Here is a 16,539-nt window from a genome sequence, read left to right as displayed (position 1 = left end):
AACAACAACCTAGGCCTTAGATATTTGGAAGCGCCCTACCCCCCAACACCATCACCATCCCTTAGGGTCCTTCGTGGAACAGGGCTCCCATACAAGATGAGGTCCCAGCTGCACAGGGGAACAAAGTGAAAAACTTAACAGGGAAGCGCGGTGACTCTGCAACAGTACAGTGCTGGAAACAGATGTGCCTGAGGTTGTACTGGCACTACTGACACGTTCTGGTACTGGAGGCAGGGTGTGCACCCAGTGTGTCTGTTGGGTGCTGCTCATCTGCAGATGTACCTGGGGCATACTACACAGAATTCAGTGGGTTGGTACAATAGTCCACGGGGCTCAGTTCAGAGAAGGCCTTGAGTTCTTAGCCGGGACTTAGAGAAGTCAACAAAAGGATTTGTTGAGAATGACTAATCCCACGCCCTGGAATGCAAACCCCGCACAGTTTATGGTACGTAATTATATACAATAAACTATAAAGGACATACAGTGGGTTTTGATATCAGGTTCCAGTTCCTCCTCACTAAAGGGACTGGTAAAAACCCTTCATCATTGCGGCTGAGGAAATAGTTCTGGTCCTGCCTGAATCTGTTTCCATATGTCTACACTGCCCCTTCCCCCACTGTTAGTCGCACTGACTCAAGAGACGTCTGCCCCTCACATCAGGGTCAGAAGCATCCACACGCCCCCGTTTATCACTGTGGAGGGGAAATAGTAGAGCCATCAGAAACATGATCATATATGATATGCTCATATTGGATAAGTAGAGGAGATCTGCTGTACAGATTGTGAAACAGAAGTCTGTTTATTCTCGCATTGCATAGAAATTTCACATTTTTTATCAATATGGAAATTTGAAAAGGAAAACTATGAAAAGTACACATGCTACAGGTTCAGCCTGTGGTTCCATCCACCAAGTTGGGCAACATTTCCATTTTGTGCTGGGCATAGGGGAGCCCTAGTCTGTGTTCCTCTCTCAGCTGAATATACCATTAGAGGATAAACTGAGGCATATTAAGACTTTTAAGAGTTTAGGCAAACATCTGTTCACATCAGGGCAGTGGCAAACCAGAAGTAGCCCTCCACTGACCGGAGCCAGGTAAAAGACCTCTATAGAGAGGATGCCTGTAGCAAGGAAAGGAAATTATTTGATTAGCTAATGCTTAGGCCTAGTTGGGTGTTTATGATTGGCTGTCCTTGGGTTTCAGTTTTGTAACCTAGAGGCACTTACAGACTTAGGTCTCGGTTTGCTTATGTAGGCCACCAGGACCCAAGAGCCACCTCAGTCTGATGGCCTCCTTGTTTAATTAATTTAGCAAAACCAGTCTCTCAGAGGGATTCGTTATCTTTTCTACAGAGCTGTCATCTCTGTTTCTTGGAAAGATGGGAGGATATTTAACCTGTTTGCCTAGAACCTTTTTGTGCTGGAAGATCAGGCCCAAAACTGGATCCCCTACTCATGAGGAATCAGTATACTTCCTATGTCACAGCATCACCTGTCCCCTTGATGAAAAGCAGCTTGAGGTGTACCCTTGCATTACCCAGTGTCAGTAAATAACACTTTCAGGTGTACCCTGCAAAATGATACAGGTGGGAAACTTATTTTATACCTACTCTTGCACGAATTTAAGGGTTTAACTCGTCTGCTCCCAGCTATGGCGCCAGGACTCCAGAACTGTGGTACTTGACTTAATAGAAATGAGATAGTGCAGTAGAAATAAGCCAAGTCAGTTTGGTCTCTTGGATTTATGACCTGTTCTTGTTTCATGAGGGCAGATGGAGGGCAAGGAACTGGGGTTGAAGAAGAACTCTGAATTGCATCTCCCAACAAAGAACACTTTCGATGTCTCAATACAGCACCCTGAGTGGGCAGTGCCTGACGTGTGATGAGCCACAGTGTTTGGGGCCCAGTTTGAGGGCCACATGAGGGCACATGGCCACGGTGTGAGTAGGGTGGGGTAGGGGAACTCAAGGGGAAGCCGAAAGGGACCAGAGGACCAGGTGTGAAGCTCTAAAGCCTTAGTACTGGCCATTTGGAAAATAAAAATCACTGCATTTTAACAGCGGGAGCTATATTGGTACTCCTTTCTTTGCCTGACAGACTTACTCAATTATGTCCTCGATGTTCAAGCAATTTAATGTGACTTGTTTCGTGCACTGATTTGTTTTCTCTTCACTCTCTAGAACCCTCTCTTCATTACCAACAGAAATAATCTGTGTCATCTCTGTGTCCTGGTGTGTGAGGCACAGACATTCCACCTCAGGGTCTCCTAGCTGGTTGGGACACAAAGGACTCAGAGACCTCCTTCTTTACAGTGTCTTTCCCAAGGCCTATTGTCGCTTTTGTTTCCCTGTTGACACAGCTCTCCTCTTTCTTCTGTTATTTCTAGATAATCACAAATCTTTGCTCTTCTCCATAGAAAAAAATTTTTTTGTTATTCCTGTTCCCTGCTCTGAGAGCCTTTCCATCCTACCTGAGGCCTGTCTGGCTGAAGCCTTCGAAAGAAGGAGCCCTCCCTGAGCCGCACTCTCCTGGCCCCACTTTAACGAGCATTTCTCTTAGGTGATTCTTGCCCACTCGTGGTATCTGTCTGTCTGGGAAGTGAGCAAGAGTGGAAACCATCACATCTTCTGACCAAGCCCAAAGCTGAGAAGAATTACTTCTATTCAGTAGTCCCATAGACACAGTTGAGTAAATCTACAATCACATGGTTATTGGGGGCTCTGTACACTCTAGTAAATTAGTGCTTCTAATTTTATAAGTACTGTCATAACCACAGTTGTAAGTGGGATTTGTCCTTTTACTGTAGTATATGTTCCTGTGCTTTACTAGGTGTTGTTTATTAGGTGGTGTTTCCCCTAAGTGTTGTATAAAGTGACGGATTGTTTCAGGGCAACCACTAGACTGTATTTACAGGTGGTTGGTTGTCTTTACTAGCTTTGCTGCTGTAACACAACTGCTCTCTGGCAGGAAGGAACATTGCCTGGTAGCTGGGGTTACTAAGTCCAAACTTTGCTTTATTCCTCATTTAGGAATGGATGTTTTGTGAATCACTGAGTCCTTCTTTTTTAGTTCCTCTTCAGGGCCATGCATGATGTGGAAAGTAATGAAATGGCACTGTCTTTTGATTGCAAGATCACACTGCTGGCCTGTCAGCAATAGGATGCGAGCTTTTCCAACTCTTCCAAGGCTTCCTGGGGAAGTCTTGCTGCCCCAGGAAGGAAGAGCCCTGCTTAGGCCCTGTTCTAGAATGGGTATGTGTCCTTGGTGTGTTGAGCTGAGCCCAACCCATTGCTGGCATCCCATTGTGTAGTGGCCCCTCGACAAATACTTCTTAACTGGGAGGGACCACAGGATATTTTAAAGAATAATAAGCAATGAACTCACACTATATTCTAAGCCATATACAGCTTATGAGGAATTAACAAATACATGCTACAAATTAAAAATGAAGTACATGAATGACTCCCTAGTAAGTGATTCTTTTTTTTTTAAATAATTTTTTTTAAGATTTATTTATTTATTCAGAGAGAGAGAAAGGCAGAGACACAGGCAGAGGGAGAAGCAGGCTCCATGCAGGAAGCCTGACATGGGACTCGATCCCGGGTCTCCAGGATCACACCCCAGGCTGCAGGAGGCGCCAAACTGCTGTGCCACCGAGGCTGCGCTAGTAGGTGATTCTGATACAGATTTCAAATTCCATATTTACCAGGGTAATGGAGAAAACCCTGAGCTAGATGTGGGTTGGACAGCATTAAGAACTTGTCCTAAGGCTTTTCTTTCTACCTGTTTTACCAGTTTACAGATTGAATTAGAAGCTATTTGGCCTTTTGGGCAATAAAATGCATTTCTTTGAGCATGAAATACAATTAAGTGATTGAATGAACTAAGAAGTTCATATTGGTGAAATCGTGTATATATTTCCTGCATCGCTGATCTCCATTGAATACTGGACCAGAGCTAAAGAGAACTGTGCAGTTCTCTGCTACAAGAGGTCATGTTCAAAAGGTATTTTGCCTCCACCATTGGCAACTCAGCTGGTGTATTTCTGATGTTTTCCTGTTTCTGTCTCTGGGTCTCATTGTTGCTGTCAGATACTTGTGCATCTTGTGAGTGTGCAGAGAGGTCTTGTGTTCCTTTGGATACTTGGATTTTTTTTTTTTTCTGCCTAGAGCTGGGGTTTTAATGCCTGCATGCTTTTAGGAGGTAAAGAGAATATCTTCCAGATTGAGGCTTCTCATTGGAAATCTCTTCCTCTATGGTGATTCCTTCATCTGTATCCTCATGTGTCCTGCACCACTGCCTGTCCTTAGGCTGATTCATCTGTGCTCCACCTCGTAACTGCCACACTAATTTGATGTGGGTGACAGATCAGGTCAGTCCTCCTGAACATCATCTCCCAAGAGAGAGGGAAATTCACTTTCAGGGCGATTGATCAGAATTAAGTCAAACCTGTATCCATGGTATGAAATTAACAGACATGTGGGAACTGAACCCTGAACATTGTCAGTTTCACCCCACAGATCATTGCACCCCACAGAGATTATGAATTTGCATTGTATTATGTATCCCTGGAAGTTTTGAATTCAAAACATCTAATGTGCACAAATATCACTAATAAGAATGCTATATGATCTCTATAACCTCAAGGGGGGGGGAGAGAAGGAACAAAGGTCCAATATAATCTTCATCTGTCCAGTGATCCTGAACTTCTCAAGTGATTACCCGATATAGAAGAGCAGTTTGATTTGTTTAAATGTGATGGGTCAGTTGCAGCAGGTTGAGTAGTATGCTGGCAGATGTTGAACAATCAGCCCTCCACGAGGCAAAAGCCCTGAATTTTGTAGCATTTGCTGATTTCTTTGCTGTAAATACTTGCAGTGTGATCAATTCCAAGCTGCCAATGTAAAGTCACCAAATATGGAACTGTGAAGAGATATAAACACATGTTTTTCACTATTCAGTGCCAGTTGGCTCTGGCCCACCCCTGAGGAATCTATGGGAAATTGTGAATTTGAGTTTTGACTTAAAAATCCATTTTTGAGGGACACCTGGGTGGCTCAGTGGTTGAGCATCTGCCTTTGGCTCAGGTCATGATCCCGGGGTCCTGGGATCGAGTCCTGCATCTGGCTCCCCATAGGGAGCCTGCTTCCCCCTCTGCCTGTGTCTCTGCCTCTCTCTCTGTGTCTCTCGTGAATAAATAAATTTATAAAAAAATCAATTTTTGCAACCTCTCTACCATCAAGAAAACCACTTTGTTTGCATGTATTTATATACAGATATGTGCATTTATCCATTTTTTATCTAGTTATTTCAGTTTTAGATAATTTTCTAAATTTAAGTCTGTCCTCTTTGAATTCTTTATGAAGTCATGGAAAATAAAATAAGCATACAATTCCCCATTTACTTTATATTCAATTAAAATTCAGTCATATGCCTTCTGACTTTTTTGTGCATTGCATTTCCGTTTTTATATTTCTTTGACCTCTACAACCATAGTTGCCTACCACATGGAAACATTTCTTCCTCTCTCTGCCCTTTGTCCAGATCTATTAACAAGTATGAATAACAGGCTGGTGAATGGGAGGCTCTTCTCTGAGCCCGGGGACCTCACTCCTCTCACGGTTGGGCCATAGTCTTTAAAATAGATCCCTCCCATTTCCCTCATTATTTATTTGCCAACTTTTCCTCATTTAGATCATTTCAAGTTGATTGATTGACTCATTTCTCATCACATTTTGGAACTTAGGCTACGGTCAAGGTAGAGCAGATAATTACTTTCCAACACTGACAGTAAAATCTGTTGTTCTGTCTTGGCTCACTTTTCCCTTACTTTAAGTGTCCTCAACTATAGTCTTCACTTGAAGAAGGTAAAAAACACATATTCATAAAGGAATGAGGAAGGTCTGTCAGGCTGATTGATATTTTCATTTACATTGAGGCCCCTTTTTTCCCCCCATCAAAACACTAGTTCTGTTGGTTTAAAGAACTCAAGTAGGTATGTGAGAGAGCATGGATTAGTCTCTTTTTTATGCCAGCACCTGCTCCACAGCATAATTTCCACATGTCCCAACACTCCTTCGGTGAAAAAGGGTAAATCCACTATCATTAACTGAGACTTGGCCCCCTCAGCCCAGCAGGATCCCCACCAGCATGATACTAGCTCCTCAGCTGTCCCCCTAAATAACACTTTTTAAAGCAACGATATTCCAGGCAGATGTTGGATTGTGGGTTTACATTTCTCATCCTTGCCCTGTCAGATTTAGTTCTGTAAGTGCTAAGGGACAGAAAATGTAGACAGGTTGCCGTGCTGCTTTAGATCTTGGGATTCATTTCAGGCTGGGCCAGGGCATAAAGAATGCCTTGCGTTCTTTTGGTTGGTAAACCCCACTGCACTCCCCACCTTCTGCGGTGAAAACTCTTCCTTTCAGGCTGCAGGTACCTGATTGGGAGGATGATGTTCTCTCAAGTGTTTGCATTTTGACTATCAGGCCTCTGAGCTGAATACTCTCCCAGGACAGCTCCCCGCTGGCCAACAAGACAGGTCAGCCTGGCATTGGTCACCTGGAAAGCTGGACACAAAGGTGGGAGGGGACACACCTGAGAGCTGGGGGAGGTATGCTGCTTCCAGCTTGTGTGAGACAGTCCCTAAGGGAGGGACAGAGCCTACTTTTCCCACTGCCAGCATCTACAGCCGGCTGCAGTCGTGTATTTGTGAAATTGCTCACCTCGAGTGGAGTTGTAGAGAGCTAACTGGTGTGTTTAGAGAAACACAAAAGCAATAATGCAGAGAAATAAAATTCCCACACCTCCAGGAGGTGGGAGCCATGCAGATGGCCTTTAAAAACACAAATGTGCATAGATTTGTGCAATGTGAACCACACAGGTACCACAGGGGTTCAGGTCCAGCTGGGCTTGGGGCGAGGCTAATTTTAGGAAAGGATTCATTGAGGAAGAGATTTCATTGAGTGAAGATTTCAAAAAAAAAAAAAAAAAAGTCATTTCATGGAGAGGAAAAGTGTTGTGGGGAGAAGGAGGGCAGATCTCAAGACCTGAAAAAGGAATAAGCAGATCTTTGGGGGAGTGCAGTGCAACCTCCGCACGGGTACCCTGGTGCTCTTTCCCACGCTCTCCCAAGCTTTTGCTTCCGTGTTACTCTCTGAAGCCTTCTCTGACCAGCCTATTTAAATTGCCATCTGCCTCCTCTCACACACGTCCTTTGCTCATTCCTGGCTCCATAGTGTTTATCACCTCCTAACACCTTACAATATCTTCCTGCTGGAGGATACTAAAGGCCAAGATTGTTGTCTATTTCTTTGACCATTATACTCCGTGCCTGGTACATGGCAGATACTCTATGCTGATTTCTTGAATAAATAATGGGATGTAACAAGAAAGAAGCATGGTGAAGTGGGCAGGGTTCGGGGATCTAAATTAGAATTCCAGAGGAGAATCGGGAATCCTGAAGCCTAAACCCAGGGCTGGCCCATGTGTGAGTGGGGCAGACAGTGGAGTTCACTGGGCTGTAGTTCCTCCCTGTACGATGGACTTTGGCCTCAATGACAGCTGATTCTCCTCCTGGCCCTGAGGCTGTTTGAACCTACATGGTTAGAGGATGCTAGCTGGTGTGCATCTTGAAATCTACTTTGATCCACTTGGAACTTACTGTGGCAGTGGATAATTACCATTGATTCCTGAAACATGGGGTCAAGCTGGTATTTGTAAAAGGGTTTTGCCAGTGTACTTCAGGCAATTTTTGTTGTTTGAGAGGGGTTAAGAGGCTAGAGATAAACTAATTTCTTTAATCACTATTTAATAAATCCTTCTTTCACTGCCTTCTTTCCATTAACTTATCTCACCCAACTTCTGCAGATATGGACCACCAGCAGTTGTTGGGGTCCATAGATGAATGAGCCACTGGACTCTGACTTTTGTGGCTACTATGTCATGTACTAGAAGTTCAGGAGAAAACTCAGTAGGAGCAAGCAACTTATTTTGGTTTCAAACTTAAACCGTGCAAGCCCCCTGCATGTCTCATAGTTTGCCTTGAAATTATAAAGCTACCTTCTTTTCCTAGCCCACTCCATTCCAAAAATTCCATCACCATTGAGGGATGGTTCCCAGGAAGGGCCAACCTCCAAGACAGTCCTGACCTCTCATAGAGATAATGAGCATTTATTTAGGGTGGAATTAACTTGCTGCTGAGTATGTCACCAGAGAATAGTCAGAAATTACAGCCTGTAATTCTCCTGTAGGAGCTCCAGGCCTGTAATAGTTAACTTACTGGAGCTGAGTTTTACTGCTCATTTCTGAGAAAGGCATCTTCTACCAACGTTTGAAAAGATGTTTCGGCACCCCTTTATTTTGACAGAATACTTCCAGAAGTCTAACCTGTCAGCTTTCTACAGTTTATCTTGTTAGGCATCCTTAATCTTGCTTTGTTTAGCTTTCCACTTCTGGAAGTCCGTAGGCTTGCAAAAGCAGCATGTGATAACCCAAGTTCATCTTACAGCTCAGCCACTTATTGGCTTGCATGGTCAGCCTCTTTTATGTCCATCTTCCTAGACTCTATAAAATTAGGGCCAAAATTCCTACTCTGCAGAATTGTTCAAAGCGTTGTAAATAGCCAGGAGAGGGGGCCTGGCACCTATCAGGGCCTCAGGAATAGCAGCCGGCCTCAGCAGTTCCTCTTTGCATTAGTGGCAGTGACAGACTCTCACCCACTGAGCAAATGTCCAGTGACCTTCCTCCCAATACCTGTGCCATGTATGTGTCCAGCTCCATTACGCAACAGACTCTGATGGCCCGAGCTGGAGCTGCATTTTCATAAATCCTTTTCATTAAAAGATTCAGTGCCTAATCACACAAGGACATTGTTTGGTAGTGCCAGATAATGAAGTAGTCAGGGCTGCTGAAATGTATCATCAGGATTGTTGACAGTTCACGCTGTGTCCATAGAATAAAATGAATAGGAATAGAGCCAAGAGGAAGGGGGCCAGCCAGGAGAGACAAATGTAGATGTGATGGTTGAGCTCCCCGATGAGCGAGGATTCCTTTCCTCAGAATTGAAAGCATTTGTGTACAGTTCATATAATAAAGGATTTCTTATTATAAAAACCACAAAGAAAATAATGGTGTTCTGTTGAGACACTATATATTTTGGCAGACACTATATAATCTGAGTGCCTCATTACATCTGGCTTTTGCCTACAACAATTCTTTTTTAGTAGGCAGGGTATAAATGATAAATTTTAAACAAATAATACATATTCTTCTTTTAACATTAAGCCCAAACCAAAACTGACTGCCACATATATATAATGTTTTAATGGAAGAAACTATGCCCTGTTGACTGTGCAGAATGTTAATATAAGTGCAGAATGAGTGCTGAAGATTTCAAACTCTTAATACTCTTCTAAATAATTTTCCTGGTCTGAATACACTTTTATGAATACAGGGATACTATGAGGCTTCATTTATGTTGTGCAGAAAGTTATTTCATTCCCAAGTCCTGTCCTGTTTCCATTTTCATGCTTCTCCACATCAGTTAGAAACTTGGCATAGTAAGGTGTCAGGACTGAGATTTATATTTGGGGAACTAAATTATTCATTAATGAAAAAATTGTTGCTAACTAAACCCATGTTCTATCATTTAGTAAAAGGCCTTTGTAATAAGAGAAAATTAATTATTCGTGGGATAAAATATTTTATGTACTTAATTTTTATTCTAGTGATATTACATAACAACCAAATAACTTACCAGGATATTAACTCTTTCTGTTTTGTTGCTTTTGAGGGCATTTTAATTATAGGAACTTATTTGAATCATCAGTTTTACTGTTAGAGCCAAATCATTCTCATGGGCTTATGGGAATATATGCCACCAGGCAGTAGATTAATAACTATAAAAAAGCCACATGAAAAGGTCACTGCAAATCTCAGATCAAAACCTGTGGTTTTCTGGATTTTGCAATCCACCAGCTTTTTGAAGCTTCTCTCTGGTAACACGATCTGTATGGCAACACCACTGAGCTCTATTGACACTTGTGATAATTACGACAGACCAGGAGTGCCCCATACTTGGCCACAGTGCCAGGCTTCACCTGACAGGGAAAGGGATTGATCACCATGAGTCCATTTCAAAAGAGAAGCCGTCCTTTGGTGATGGCAGAAAAATATGATAGTGAATGAAGGAGACTCTTTTGTTCTCCAAAAAGATTGGAAAAACAGACTGGATTATAGCCTGGACCGCAGCACTTGGGAGGGCTCTTTATGGAGAACCACAGCAGAAAGGAATTCTCTGCTGGTGAATTCTTCTGGCCCTTTGCACTGTCATTCCTGCAGTGTTTCAATTATTCTCTCCAACCAGCTAACCGCTGCCCCCTGATCGGCGGCCCCGCCCGGCCCCCACTCATCTTACTCTAAACATGTGTTATTGGAAACAGGGTGACACAGGGAACTTTGAGTTTGAGCCCTGGGGACCCAATTGTCAGCCTATTCTGAATTTCCGTGGAATGCCCAAGGAGCTAACTAGAGTGATTCTGATTTCACTGGGCCCCCAAACTTTGTTTTTTTTTTTTTTTTTGCATGGTAAAGAATTGGACCCTGGAAAATACATTTAAAACATGAGCCAAGAATCAAGTTCAGTGGTTCAGTGGGAGATAGTTTAAGAGAGATAACCAATGGAAAAGCATGGGTCCTTCAGGCACGTTCTGTTTGTGGCCTGCTGAATTGCAAATGTGCTATTTGGGCCAGGTTTTTTGATACACTAAGTCTCCTGGTGGAAAGGGGCAAAACTGCTTCACTTCCTGAACTAGAATGTCCTATATACAGCCCTCTGCAGATTGATTCCCTTGCCCTTCCTACCACCCGCACCCCCCTCCAACAGAAACAAAGTCCCCAGTCTCAGGAAAGTAATGCTGAGAAAACAAACAGTACAAAGGCTGGTAACAGGGGGATATCTCTCTTGAATGTTTTTTGTGACCATCTAGGTTCAAGGAGGAGGGGGGTCCCCCAGCTACGTGAGCCAGCAGGGTCTCTTTGTAGTAGGCATCTGTGTGTTTGGCCAGATGTCCTCCCAGCGGAGGGCAGAGAGGGAAAGATAAAACAGAATTCTTATTAAAAATAAGTCTCTGGGGAGAGAAAAAACAAGACACAGAAAGTGTGTCAAGTGTAAGGGGAGGCCAGGCAGTACCATCTGATATTGATTAAATGCTTGATACAGTCAGCAGTGAGAAAGGCACACCGTGAGGAAGTGACCCTGCTCTTCAGAATAGGAACCAGTGACAACTGTCCTGGAGCAACCTGCACGAATACCACATGTACAAGATGTCCGCTGGCAAATACAGCACTAGCACACGTGGCCAGAATGGGAGGGGAAGACCCTTGCCCTGAGAGTGAGGACGCGTGGCTTCTGATTGGCTTTGTCTCATTGACTTCATTTTCCCCATCAATAACACAGTGACACTTGACCAGATGACCTTAAGCAACTCTCACTGTAGATTCCGTTATCTACACAGAATCCCTTGTGTCCCTCCCTTGTGACCAAATCCTCTGAGGCTCTGTCAATGGAATGCAAGAAATCGCCCATAGACATATAGAGCTCACCCACCATGGTCCTAAAATCCAAAAGGAATGAAACCCCCCCATCAGCCACAAAAGCATCATCCAGTCTGTCCAAGAGAGATGTGTCTGTCATCTCTGTGTCTGTCATCCTTCTGTGTTTACAGTGGACACCAAAGCACGTTTATAGCTCCTGAATGTGAGATACGGCATGTTTATGGGTCTGCTTACACTCCTCCCTCTCCCAATTTCAAAGATTTTCAGTCTGACTGATGTAAGGGGTCTTTTTTTCATTTAAAGCTGCCAGATAGTAGAGAGTCTAAGAGCTGATGGGTGTGTGTGTGTGTTCATCCTTTATTTAAGGATGAGCTGTTGAGTGTTTTTGTTTTTCTTCTCTTTGACATTGTCATGAGGATAGCATCTGAGTCCAGGGTGAGGCTGGGTTCCAGTGGGAGTGGAAGAGGAAGCTCCCACTGAGATGAAAGGATCTCAGATGAGGAGCATGACAGTGAAATGGAGAGGAAGGGATGACCAGAAAGAGTCACCATAACAAAGTGGAGAGAGTATGGCACTTAAATTTGAACAGACCCAGGTTTGAATCCTGGCTGTGATGCCTATGGATGTCACCTCAGCTGTCACTCCCATGCCTCCCTGAAGGGTGGTTATGAATAAAGCTGCTTTTCTAGCTCAGAATCTGGTACAGTGGAGGCAGTAAATGAACACCAATAAACTGTAGATGAGATAATTATGAAAAGAACTTCCCATGGGAAGATTAGCACAGCCTGGCAACTGCATGAATTAAAGAATATCAGGGAAGACTTGAGGGGGTCTCTGAGTGGAGGACTGGGATAGTGGTAGTGGAAACAAGGACATTGATGGAAGTTGGAGTTTTGGTTTGGTGGGGATGGTACCAAGGTCAGTGTTGGACAGGAGAGATGGTACTGACATCCAGGTGACAAAGGAGCAGGATGGAAAGGAAACACAGTAAAACAAGTGGGAAAACTGATACAGAGAAGTCAACTTACTCTTGGTCTGTTTGACCATTGAGTTAGATTTTACAGTTTCGCCTTCGAGGTGTTGGCTAACCCAAGGTCGATCCAGCATGAACATCTTCACAATAAACCTTAGCTCCTGGAAATGTGTTTTCCCCAATTAAGCATCTTCTGGATCTTGTGAAGAATGTAGACTCTTAGCTCCTGCCTTAGACCTACTAAATCAGAATCTGCATTTGACAATATGTTTTGTAAGTACTTTACAGTTTGAGAAAGACTGTACAAAAGCACGGTGGCCAGACAAGCACTGTCAGCATCCCCTGGGAACTTATTAGAAATCCAAATTCTTGGGCACCTTCTCAGACCTCCTGAATTAGAAAGGCTGTGTTCTGACAAGGCCAATGCACCCCAGAGTTTGAGAATCACTGCTCTTAGTCATGGAACAGATGGACTCAACCCCCTCCCCTTGAGTCTGTGGCACAGAACACCAGAGGGATTGGTTAAACACTGAAAGTTAAATTGGAGTCATTGTTCTATGCTGTTTCTCTCATCATTTTGCATTAAACACAGCTGAAGAACTCTTTTCACTGAAGAAGGGCATGATGCGTAAAATTACAAACCAAAAGGGGGAACTTTGGCTGTAGCTTAATCCTCACGACTCACCCATCAAAAGTTATTGAGCACAATTATAGGAGATCAGTCCTTTATGTGCTGTGCTCCTGTGGGACACTGTTAGTAAGATGCACATAGGAAAACAAGGGATCTCCCAGTATTCCTTACAACGTGATTTTCACATTAAAATGTCCACAGTCTTTGTCTTCTGTGTTTCCAATCAATCTGATGGAAAGTTCCCTTTTTATAGGTTAGTTTCTGGAGTCACTTGTAGCAGTGATGGTGGTTTACCACTTAGACTAGAATGCTTTTCAAAAAGTAGAACAGTGAGCAGTAAAAATTTACCCCCCTTATCAAAAATGTCTGGTTTTTCTAGTTTCCTAGTTGTGATTTAAATTGCTGTGATAACTTAAATAAGGGTGTCTATTTTCTGCATATATATGGTGTACAAGAATGGTTGTATATTGAACATTTTAGTCATAAAAGCACATTTATTTTCCTGCTGTAGATTAAACTGCATTATAGACAGTGGTATGGTAAAACAGTTGGTGGTGGAGGACGACGTGTCACAATTTGTAGTGGTCACCAATTTCCATGGTGTAAATACTCCCTCCAGGGCTGATTTCAAGCTTCCAACAGTTTAACAACCAGCTCCCCAAATTCCTACAAATTTAATAGTTAGCTCTTGTAAGCCAGAGGAACTAGCTCAAGCATACCACTAAAACAAACATCAAGGGACAGGCCATGAGTTTTTTGCTTGGTTGTGTTTGAGTTGCTATAGGTCCAATAAAATCTGAAACAGTAGATTGGGGTGTTTAAAATCTTTTGTCAGGGGTGCCTGCGTGGTTCAGTGGTTGAGTGTCTGCCGTGGGCTCAGGGTGTGATCCCGGGGTCCTTGGATTGAGTTCTGCATCGGTCTCCCCAGAGGGATCCTGATTCTCCCTCTCCCTCTGCCTATGTCTCTGCCCCTCTCTTTCTGTGTATCTCATGAATAAATAAATAAAAATCTTAAAAAAATCTTTTGTCATGTAGAGACTTTAATAAAATGATAATTATGATGGATTTGAAATTATTCTGAGACAAAGTTATGTGCTATTTCCAAGTGATTATTAAATGCAGCAACATTAAATTACTACATAATGGAAATATTTAAAATGCTTGTGTTGCTAATGTGGTGTGTTTAAAATACCACTCATCCTATAGTAAGGCATATGTAAAAATTATTTTTAATCATAGTATTTGAAGCAACATGCAGGATGATACTTTTTGAAATGATATCTCTGGTTACTATTATTAAAATTTGACTTCTCTTACAGGTATTCAGGAAGGAACGCAATGTACCAAATGTAAAAATAACTGGGCGCTGAAGTTTTCTATCATATTATTATACATTTTGTGTGCCTTGCTAACAATCACAGTAGCTATTTTGGGATACAAAGGTAAGTACTCTTTCCTTTTTCTTTCCAAATGGTGGATTTCCCTTTATTAATTTAAACATAAACCCCACCCATACTTTGCAAGTATGAAGTATCTCATTAATACAACTCAAATTGGGCAGCCCGGGTGGCTCAGCGGTTTAGTGCCACTTTCAGCCCAGGGCATGATCCTGGAGCCCCTGGATCGAGTCCTGCATCGGGATCCCTGCGTGGAGCCTGCTTCTCTCTCTGCGCCTCTCTCTCTCTCTCTCTCTCTCTTTCTCATGAATAAATAAATACAATTTTTTAAAAATGCAACTCAAACGTAGAAGTAAGCAACATCATAAACTTTGTTTCTTGTGCTTCTTGTAGCTGTGGTATCTGAGTCCTTTTGACTCATTTCACCAATCATAAAGGTCTTCTGTGAGTTACAAAGATTTGTCCTCCTTGTTGTGTTTTCCTACCTATTTCTAGTTCCCCCCTCTTCCTCAGTCTTTTTTCATCTTATCTGTAAGAGGCCTTGTGGAAGGAATCCCTGGAGCCAGCACACAGGAAAATTATACTGACAGAGGGTAAACCAAACACAAGATCTCCAGAGATACGATTTACTTCCCCCAGGGACTGGCAGTTGGTTCCCTTTTTTCCTCTTCGGCACATCTCCTGGGACCACTGTTGTTTATATTGCCCTGTAGAAGTTAAACACATAGGGAGCACTGCCACCTTAACGATACTTTATGAGATGTTAGGTATTCTTTCAACGTGTCTGGTTTAAGGTCAGTGGAAGATTTTTGCCTGAATCCTTCAGACTTGGAAACAAAGCGAGCTTCTCCCTCCCTCACCCCTCCGCCACTACCACACCCGTTCCAGACACCACAGGTAGAAGGTGTCAGGATTCAGAATCACGAGGCATAAACCCTTTTATAGAAAACAGCCATGGAAGCCTTCCCATCAAAGATACGTGAGACAGACACGTCGTCTGGTTTCAGCAAGAGGCAGACGTGGGGGCTGCTGATCTTCAAAACCTTCACTCAGCAGCCATCCCAACTGCCTTGCCTCAGAACTGACAGATTAACAGTAGAGAATTCCCATGTGTTCCCTTCTCTGTTTCTTGGCTCATAGACTTTCTCTCCTTGGGGAGAGAAAGATTCAAAGTGAATTCCCTCCAACCAGTAACTCCTCTCACCTCTCTCCCAGTGTCTAGAGGTTTCCTCAGGAAACCTACCAACGTATTGAAAGGAGAATGGGCTTTGGAGCCAGATGGTCCAAGCTCACCCTTGATTTTGCCATTTGTAAAACAATTGTAAATCTTTCTTAAGTGCTTGCTGACATGCTAGGCACCATATTAAGTCCTCTGCATGGCTGTGTAACCTGGGTATGAATCATACCCTCTTTGACTTTCCTATTTCTTACAATGGCAATTAATAATGCCACTTTTCAAGGTGATGGGGAGGCACAAAGATGATATCATTGAACCACCTGTCCAGTAGTTGGTCCTAGTAGATAGTGACTATATTTCTGTGTTTCTTGCTTCTTCATAACTGCATTTATACAACTGTAGCCAGTAGAATGGCAAAATGTTAAAAATACTCCATAGAGCTGAGGCTTGAAAGTCTCATTTCTGAGGCCACACACATGGAAAATTATGTGCATCCTGTAGTGTGTTGACTGATGAATTTGAGCAATGGAAATCTGGAAAGTTACCAGGTCATTTTATACATTTGTGATTACTTAATCCAACCTAGGATTAACAAAGTAAGCGTTAAGAAAGGTTATTAAATTGTGGCAGGCAGGACAAGGGGTTGGGGATGGGAGCCTAGTGGGAAAAAGGAGGGTCTTTTACGTTCAGGGTAATTCAGACTGGCTCTCTTCCTTTACCAGATTATTTAGGTTACTACTCACTTCTCCTGGACTTTTCCCAGCAAACCCAGATAAAGGAGAAGCTTGGAATGAAACAGCCTTTAGG

General features: G+C 43.0%; 1 protein-coding gene across 1 annotated transcript in view; it reads left to right on the top strand.

Moving 5' to 3' along the window:
* The window catches only part of COLEC12 (collectin subfamily member 12), a 180,783-nt gene that overhangs the window by 124,966 nt on the left and 39,278 nt on the right, over positions 1–16,539 (top strand). The window contains exon 3 of the mRNA XM_038543696.1: positions 14,478–14,600. Coding sequence (XP_038399624.1) covers positions 14,478–14,600 — 123 coding nt within the window. The remainder of the gene's footprint in view (positions 1–14,477; positions 14,601–16,539) is intronic.

This window comes from Canis lupus, chromosome 7 (genome assembly GCF_011100685.1).
Source record: "Canis lupus familiaris isolate Mischka breed German Shepherd chromosome 7, alternate assembly UU_Cfam_GSD_1.0, whole genome shotgun sequence".
NCBI lineage: Eukaryota > Metazoa > Chordata > Mammalia > Carnivora > Canidae > Canis > Canis lupus.
This window is presented reverse-complemented; position numbering and strand designations above follow the sequence as displayed.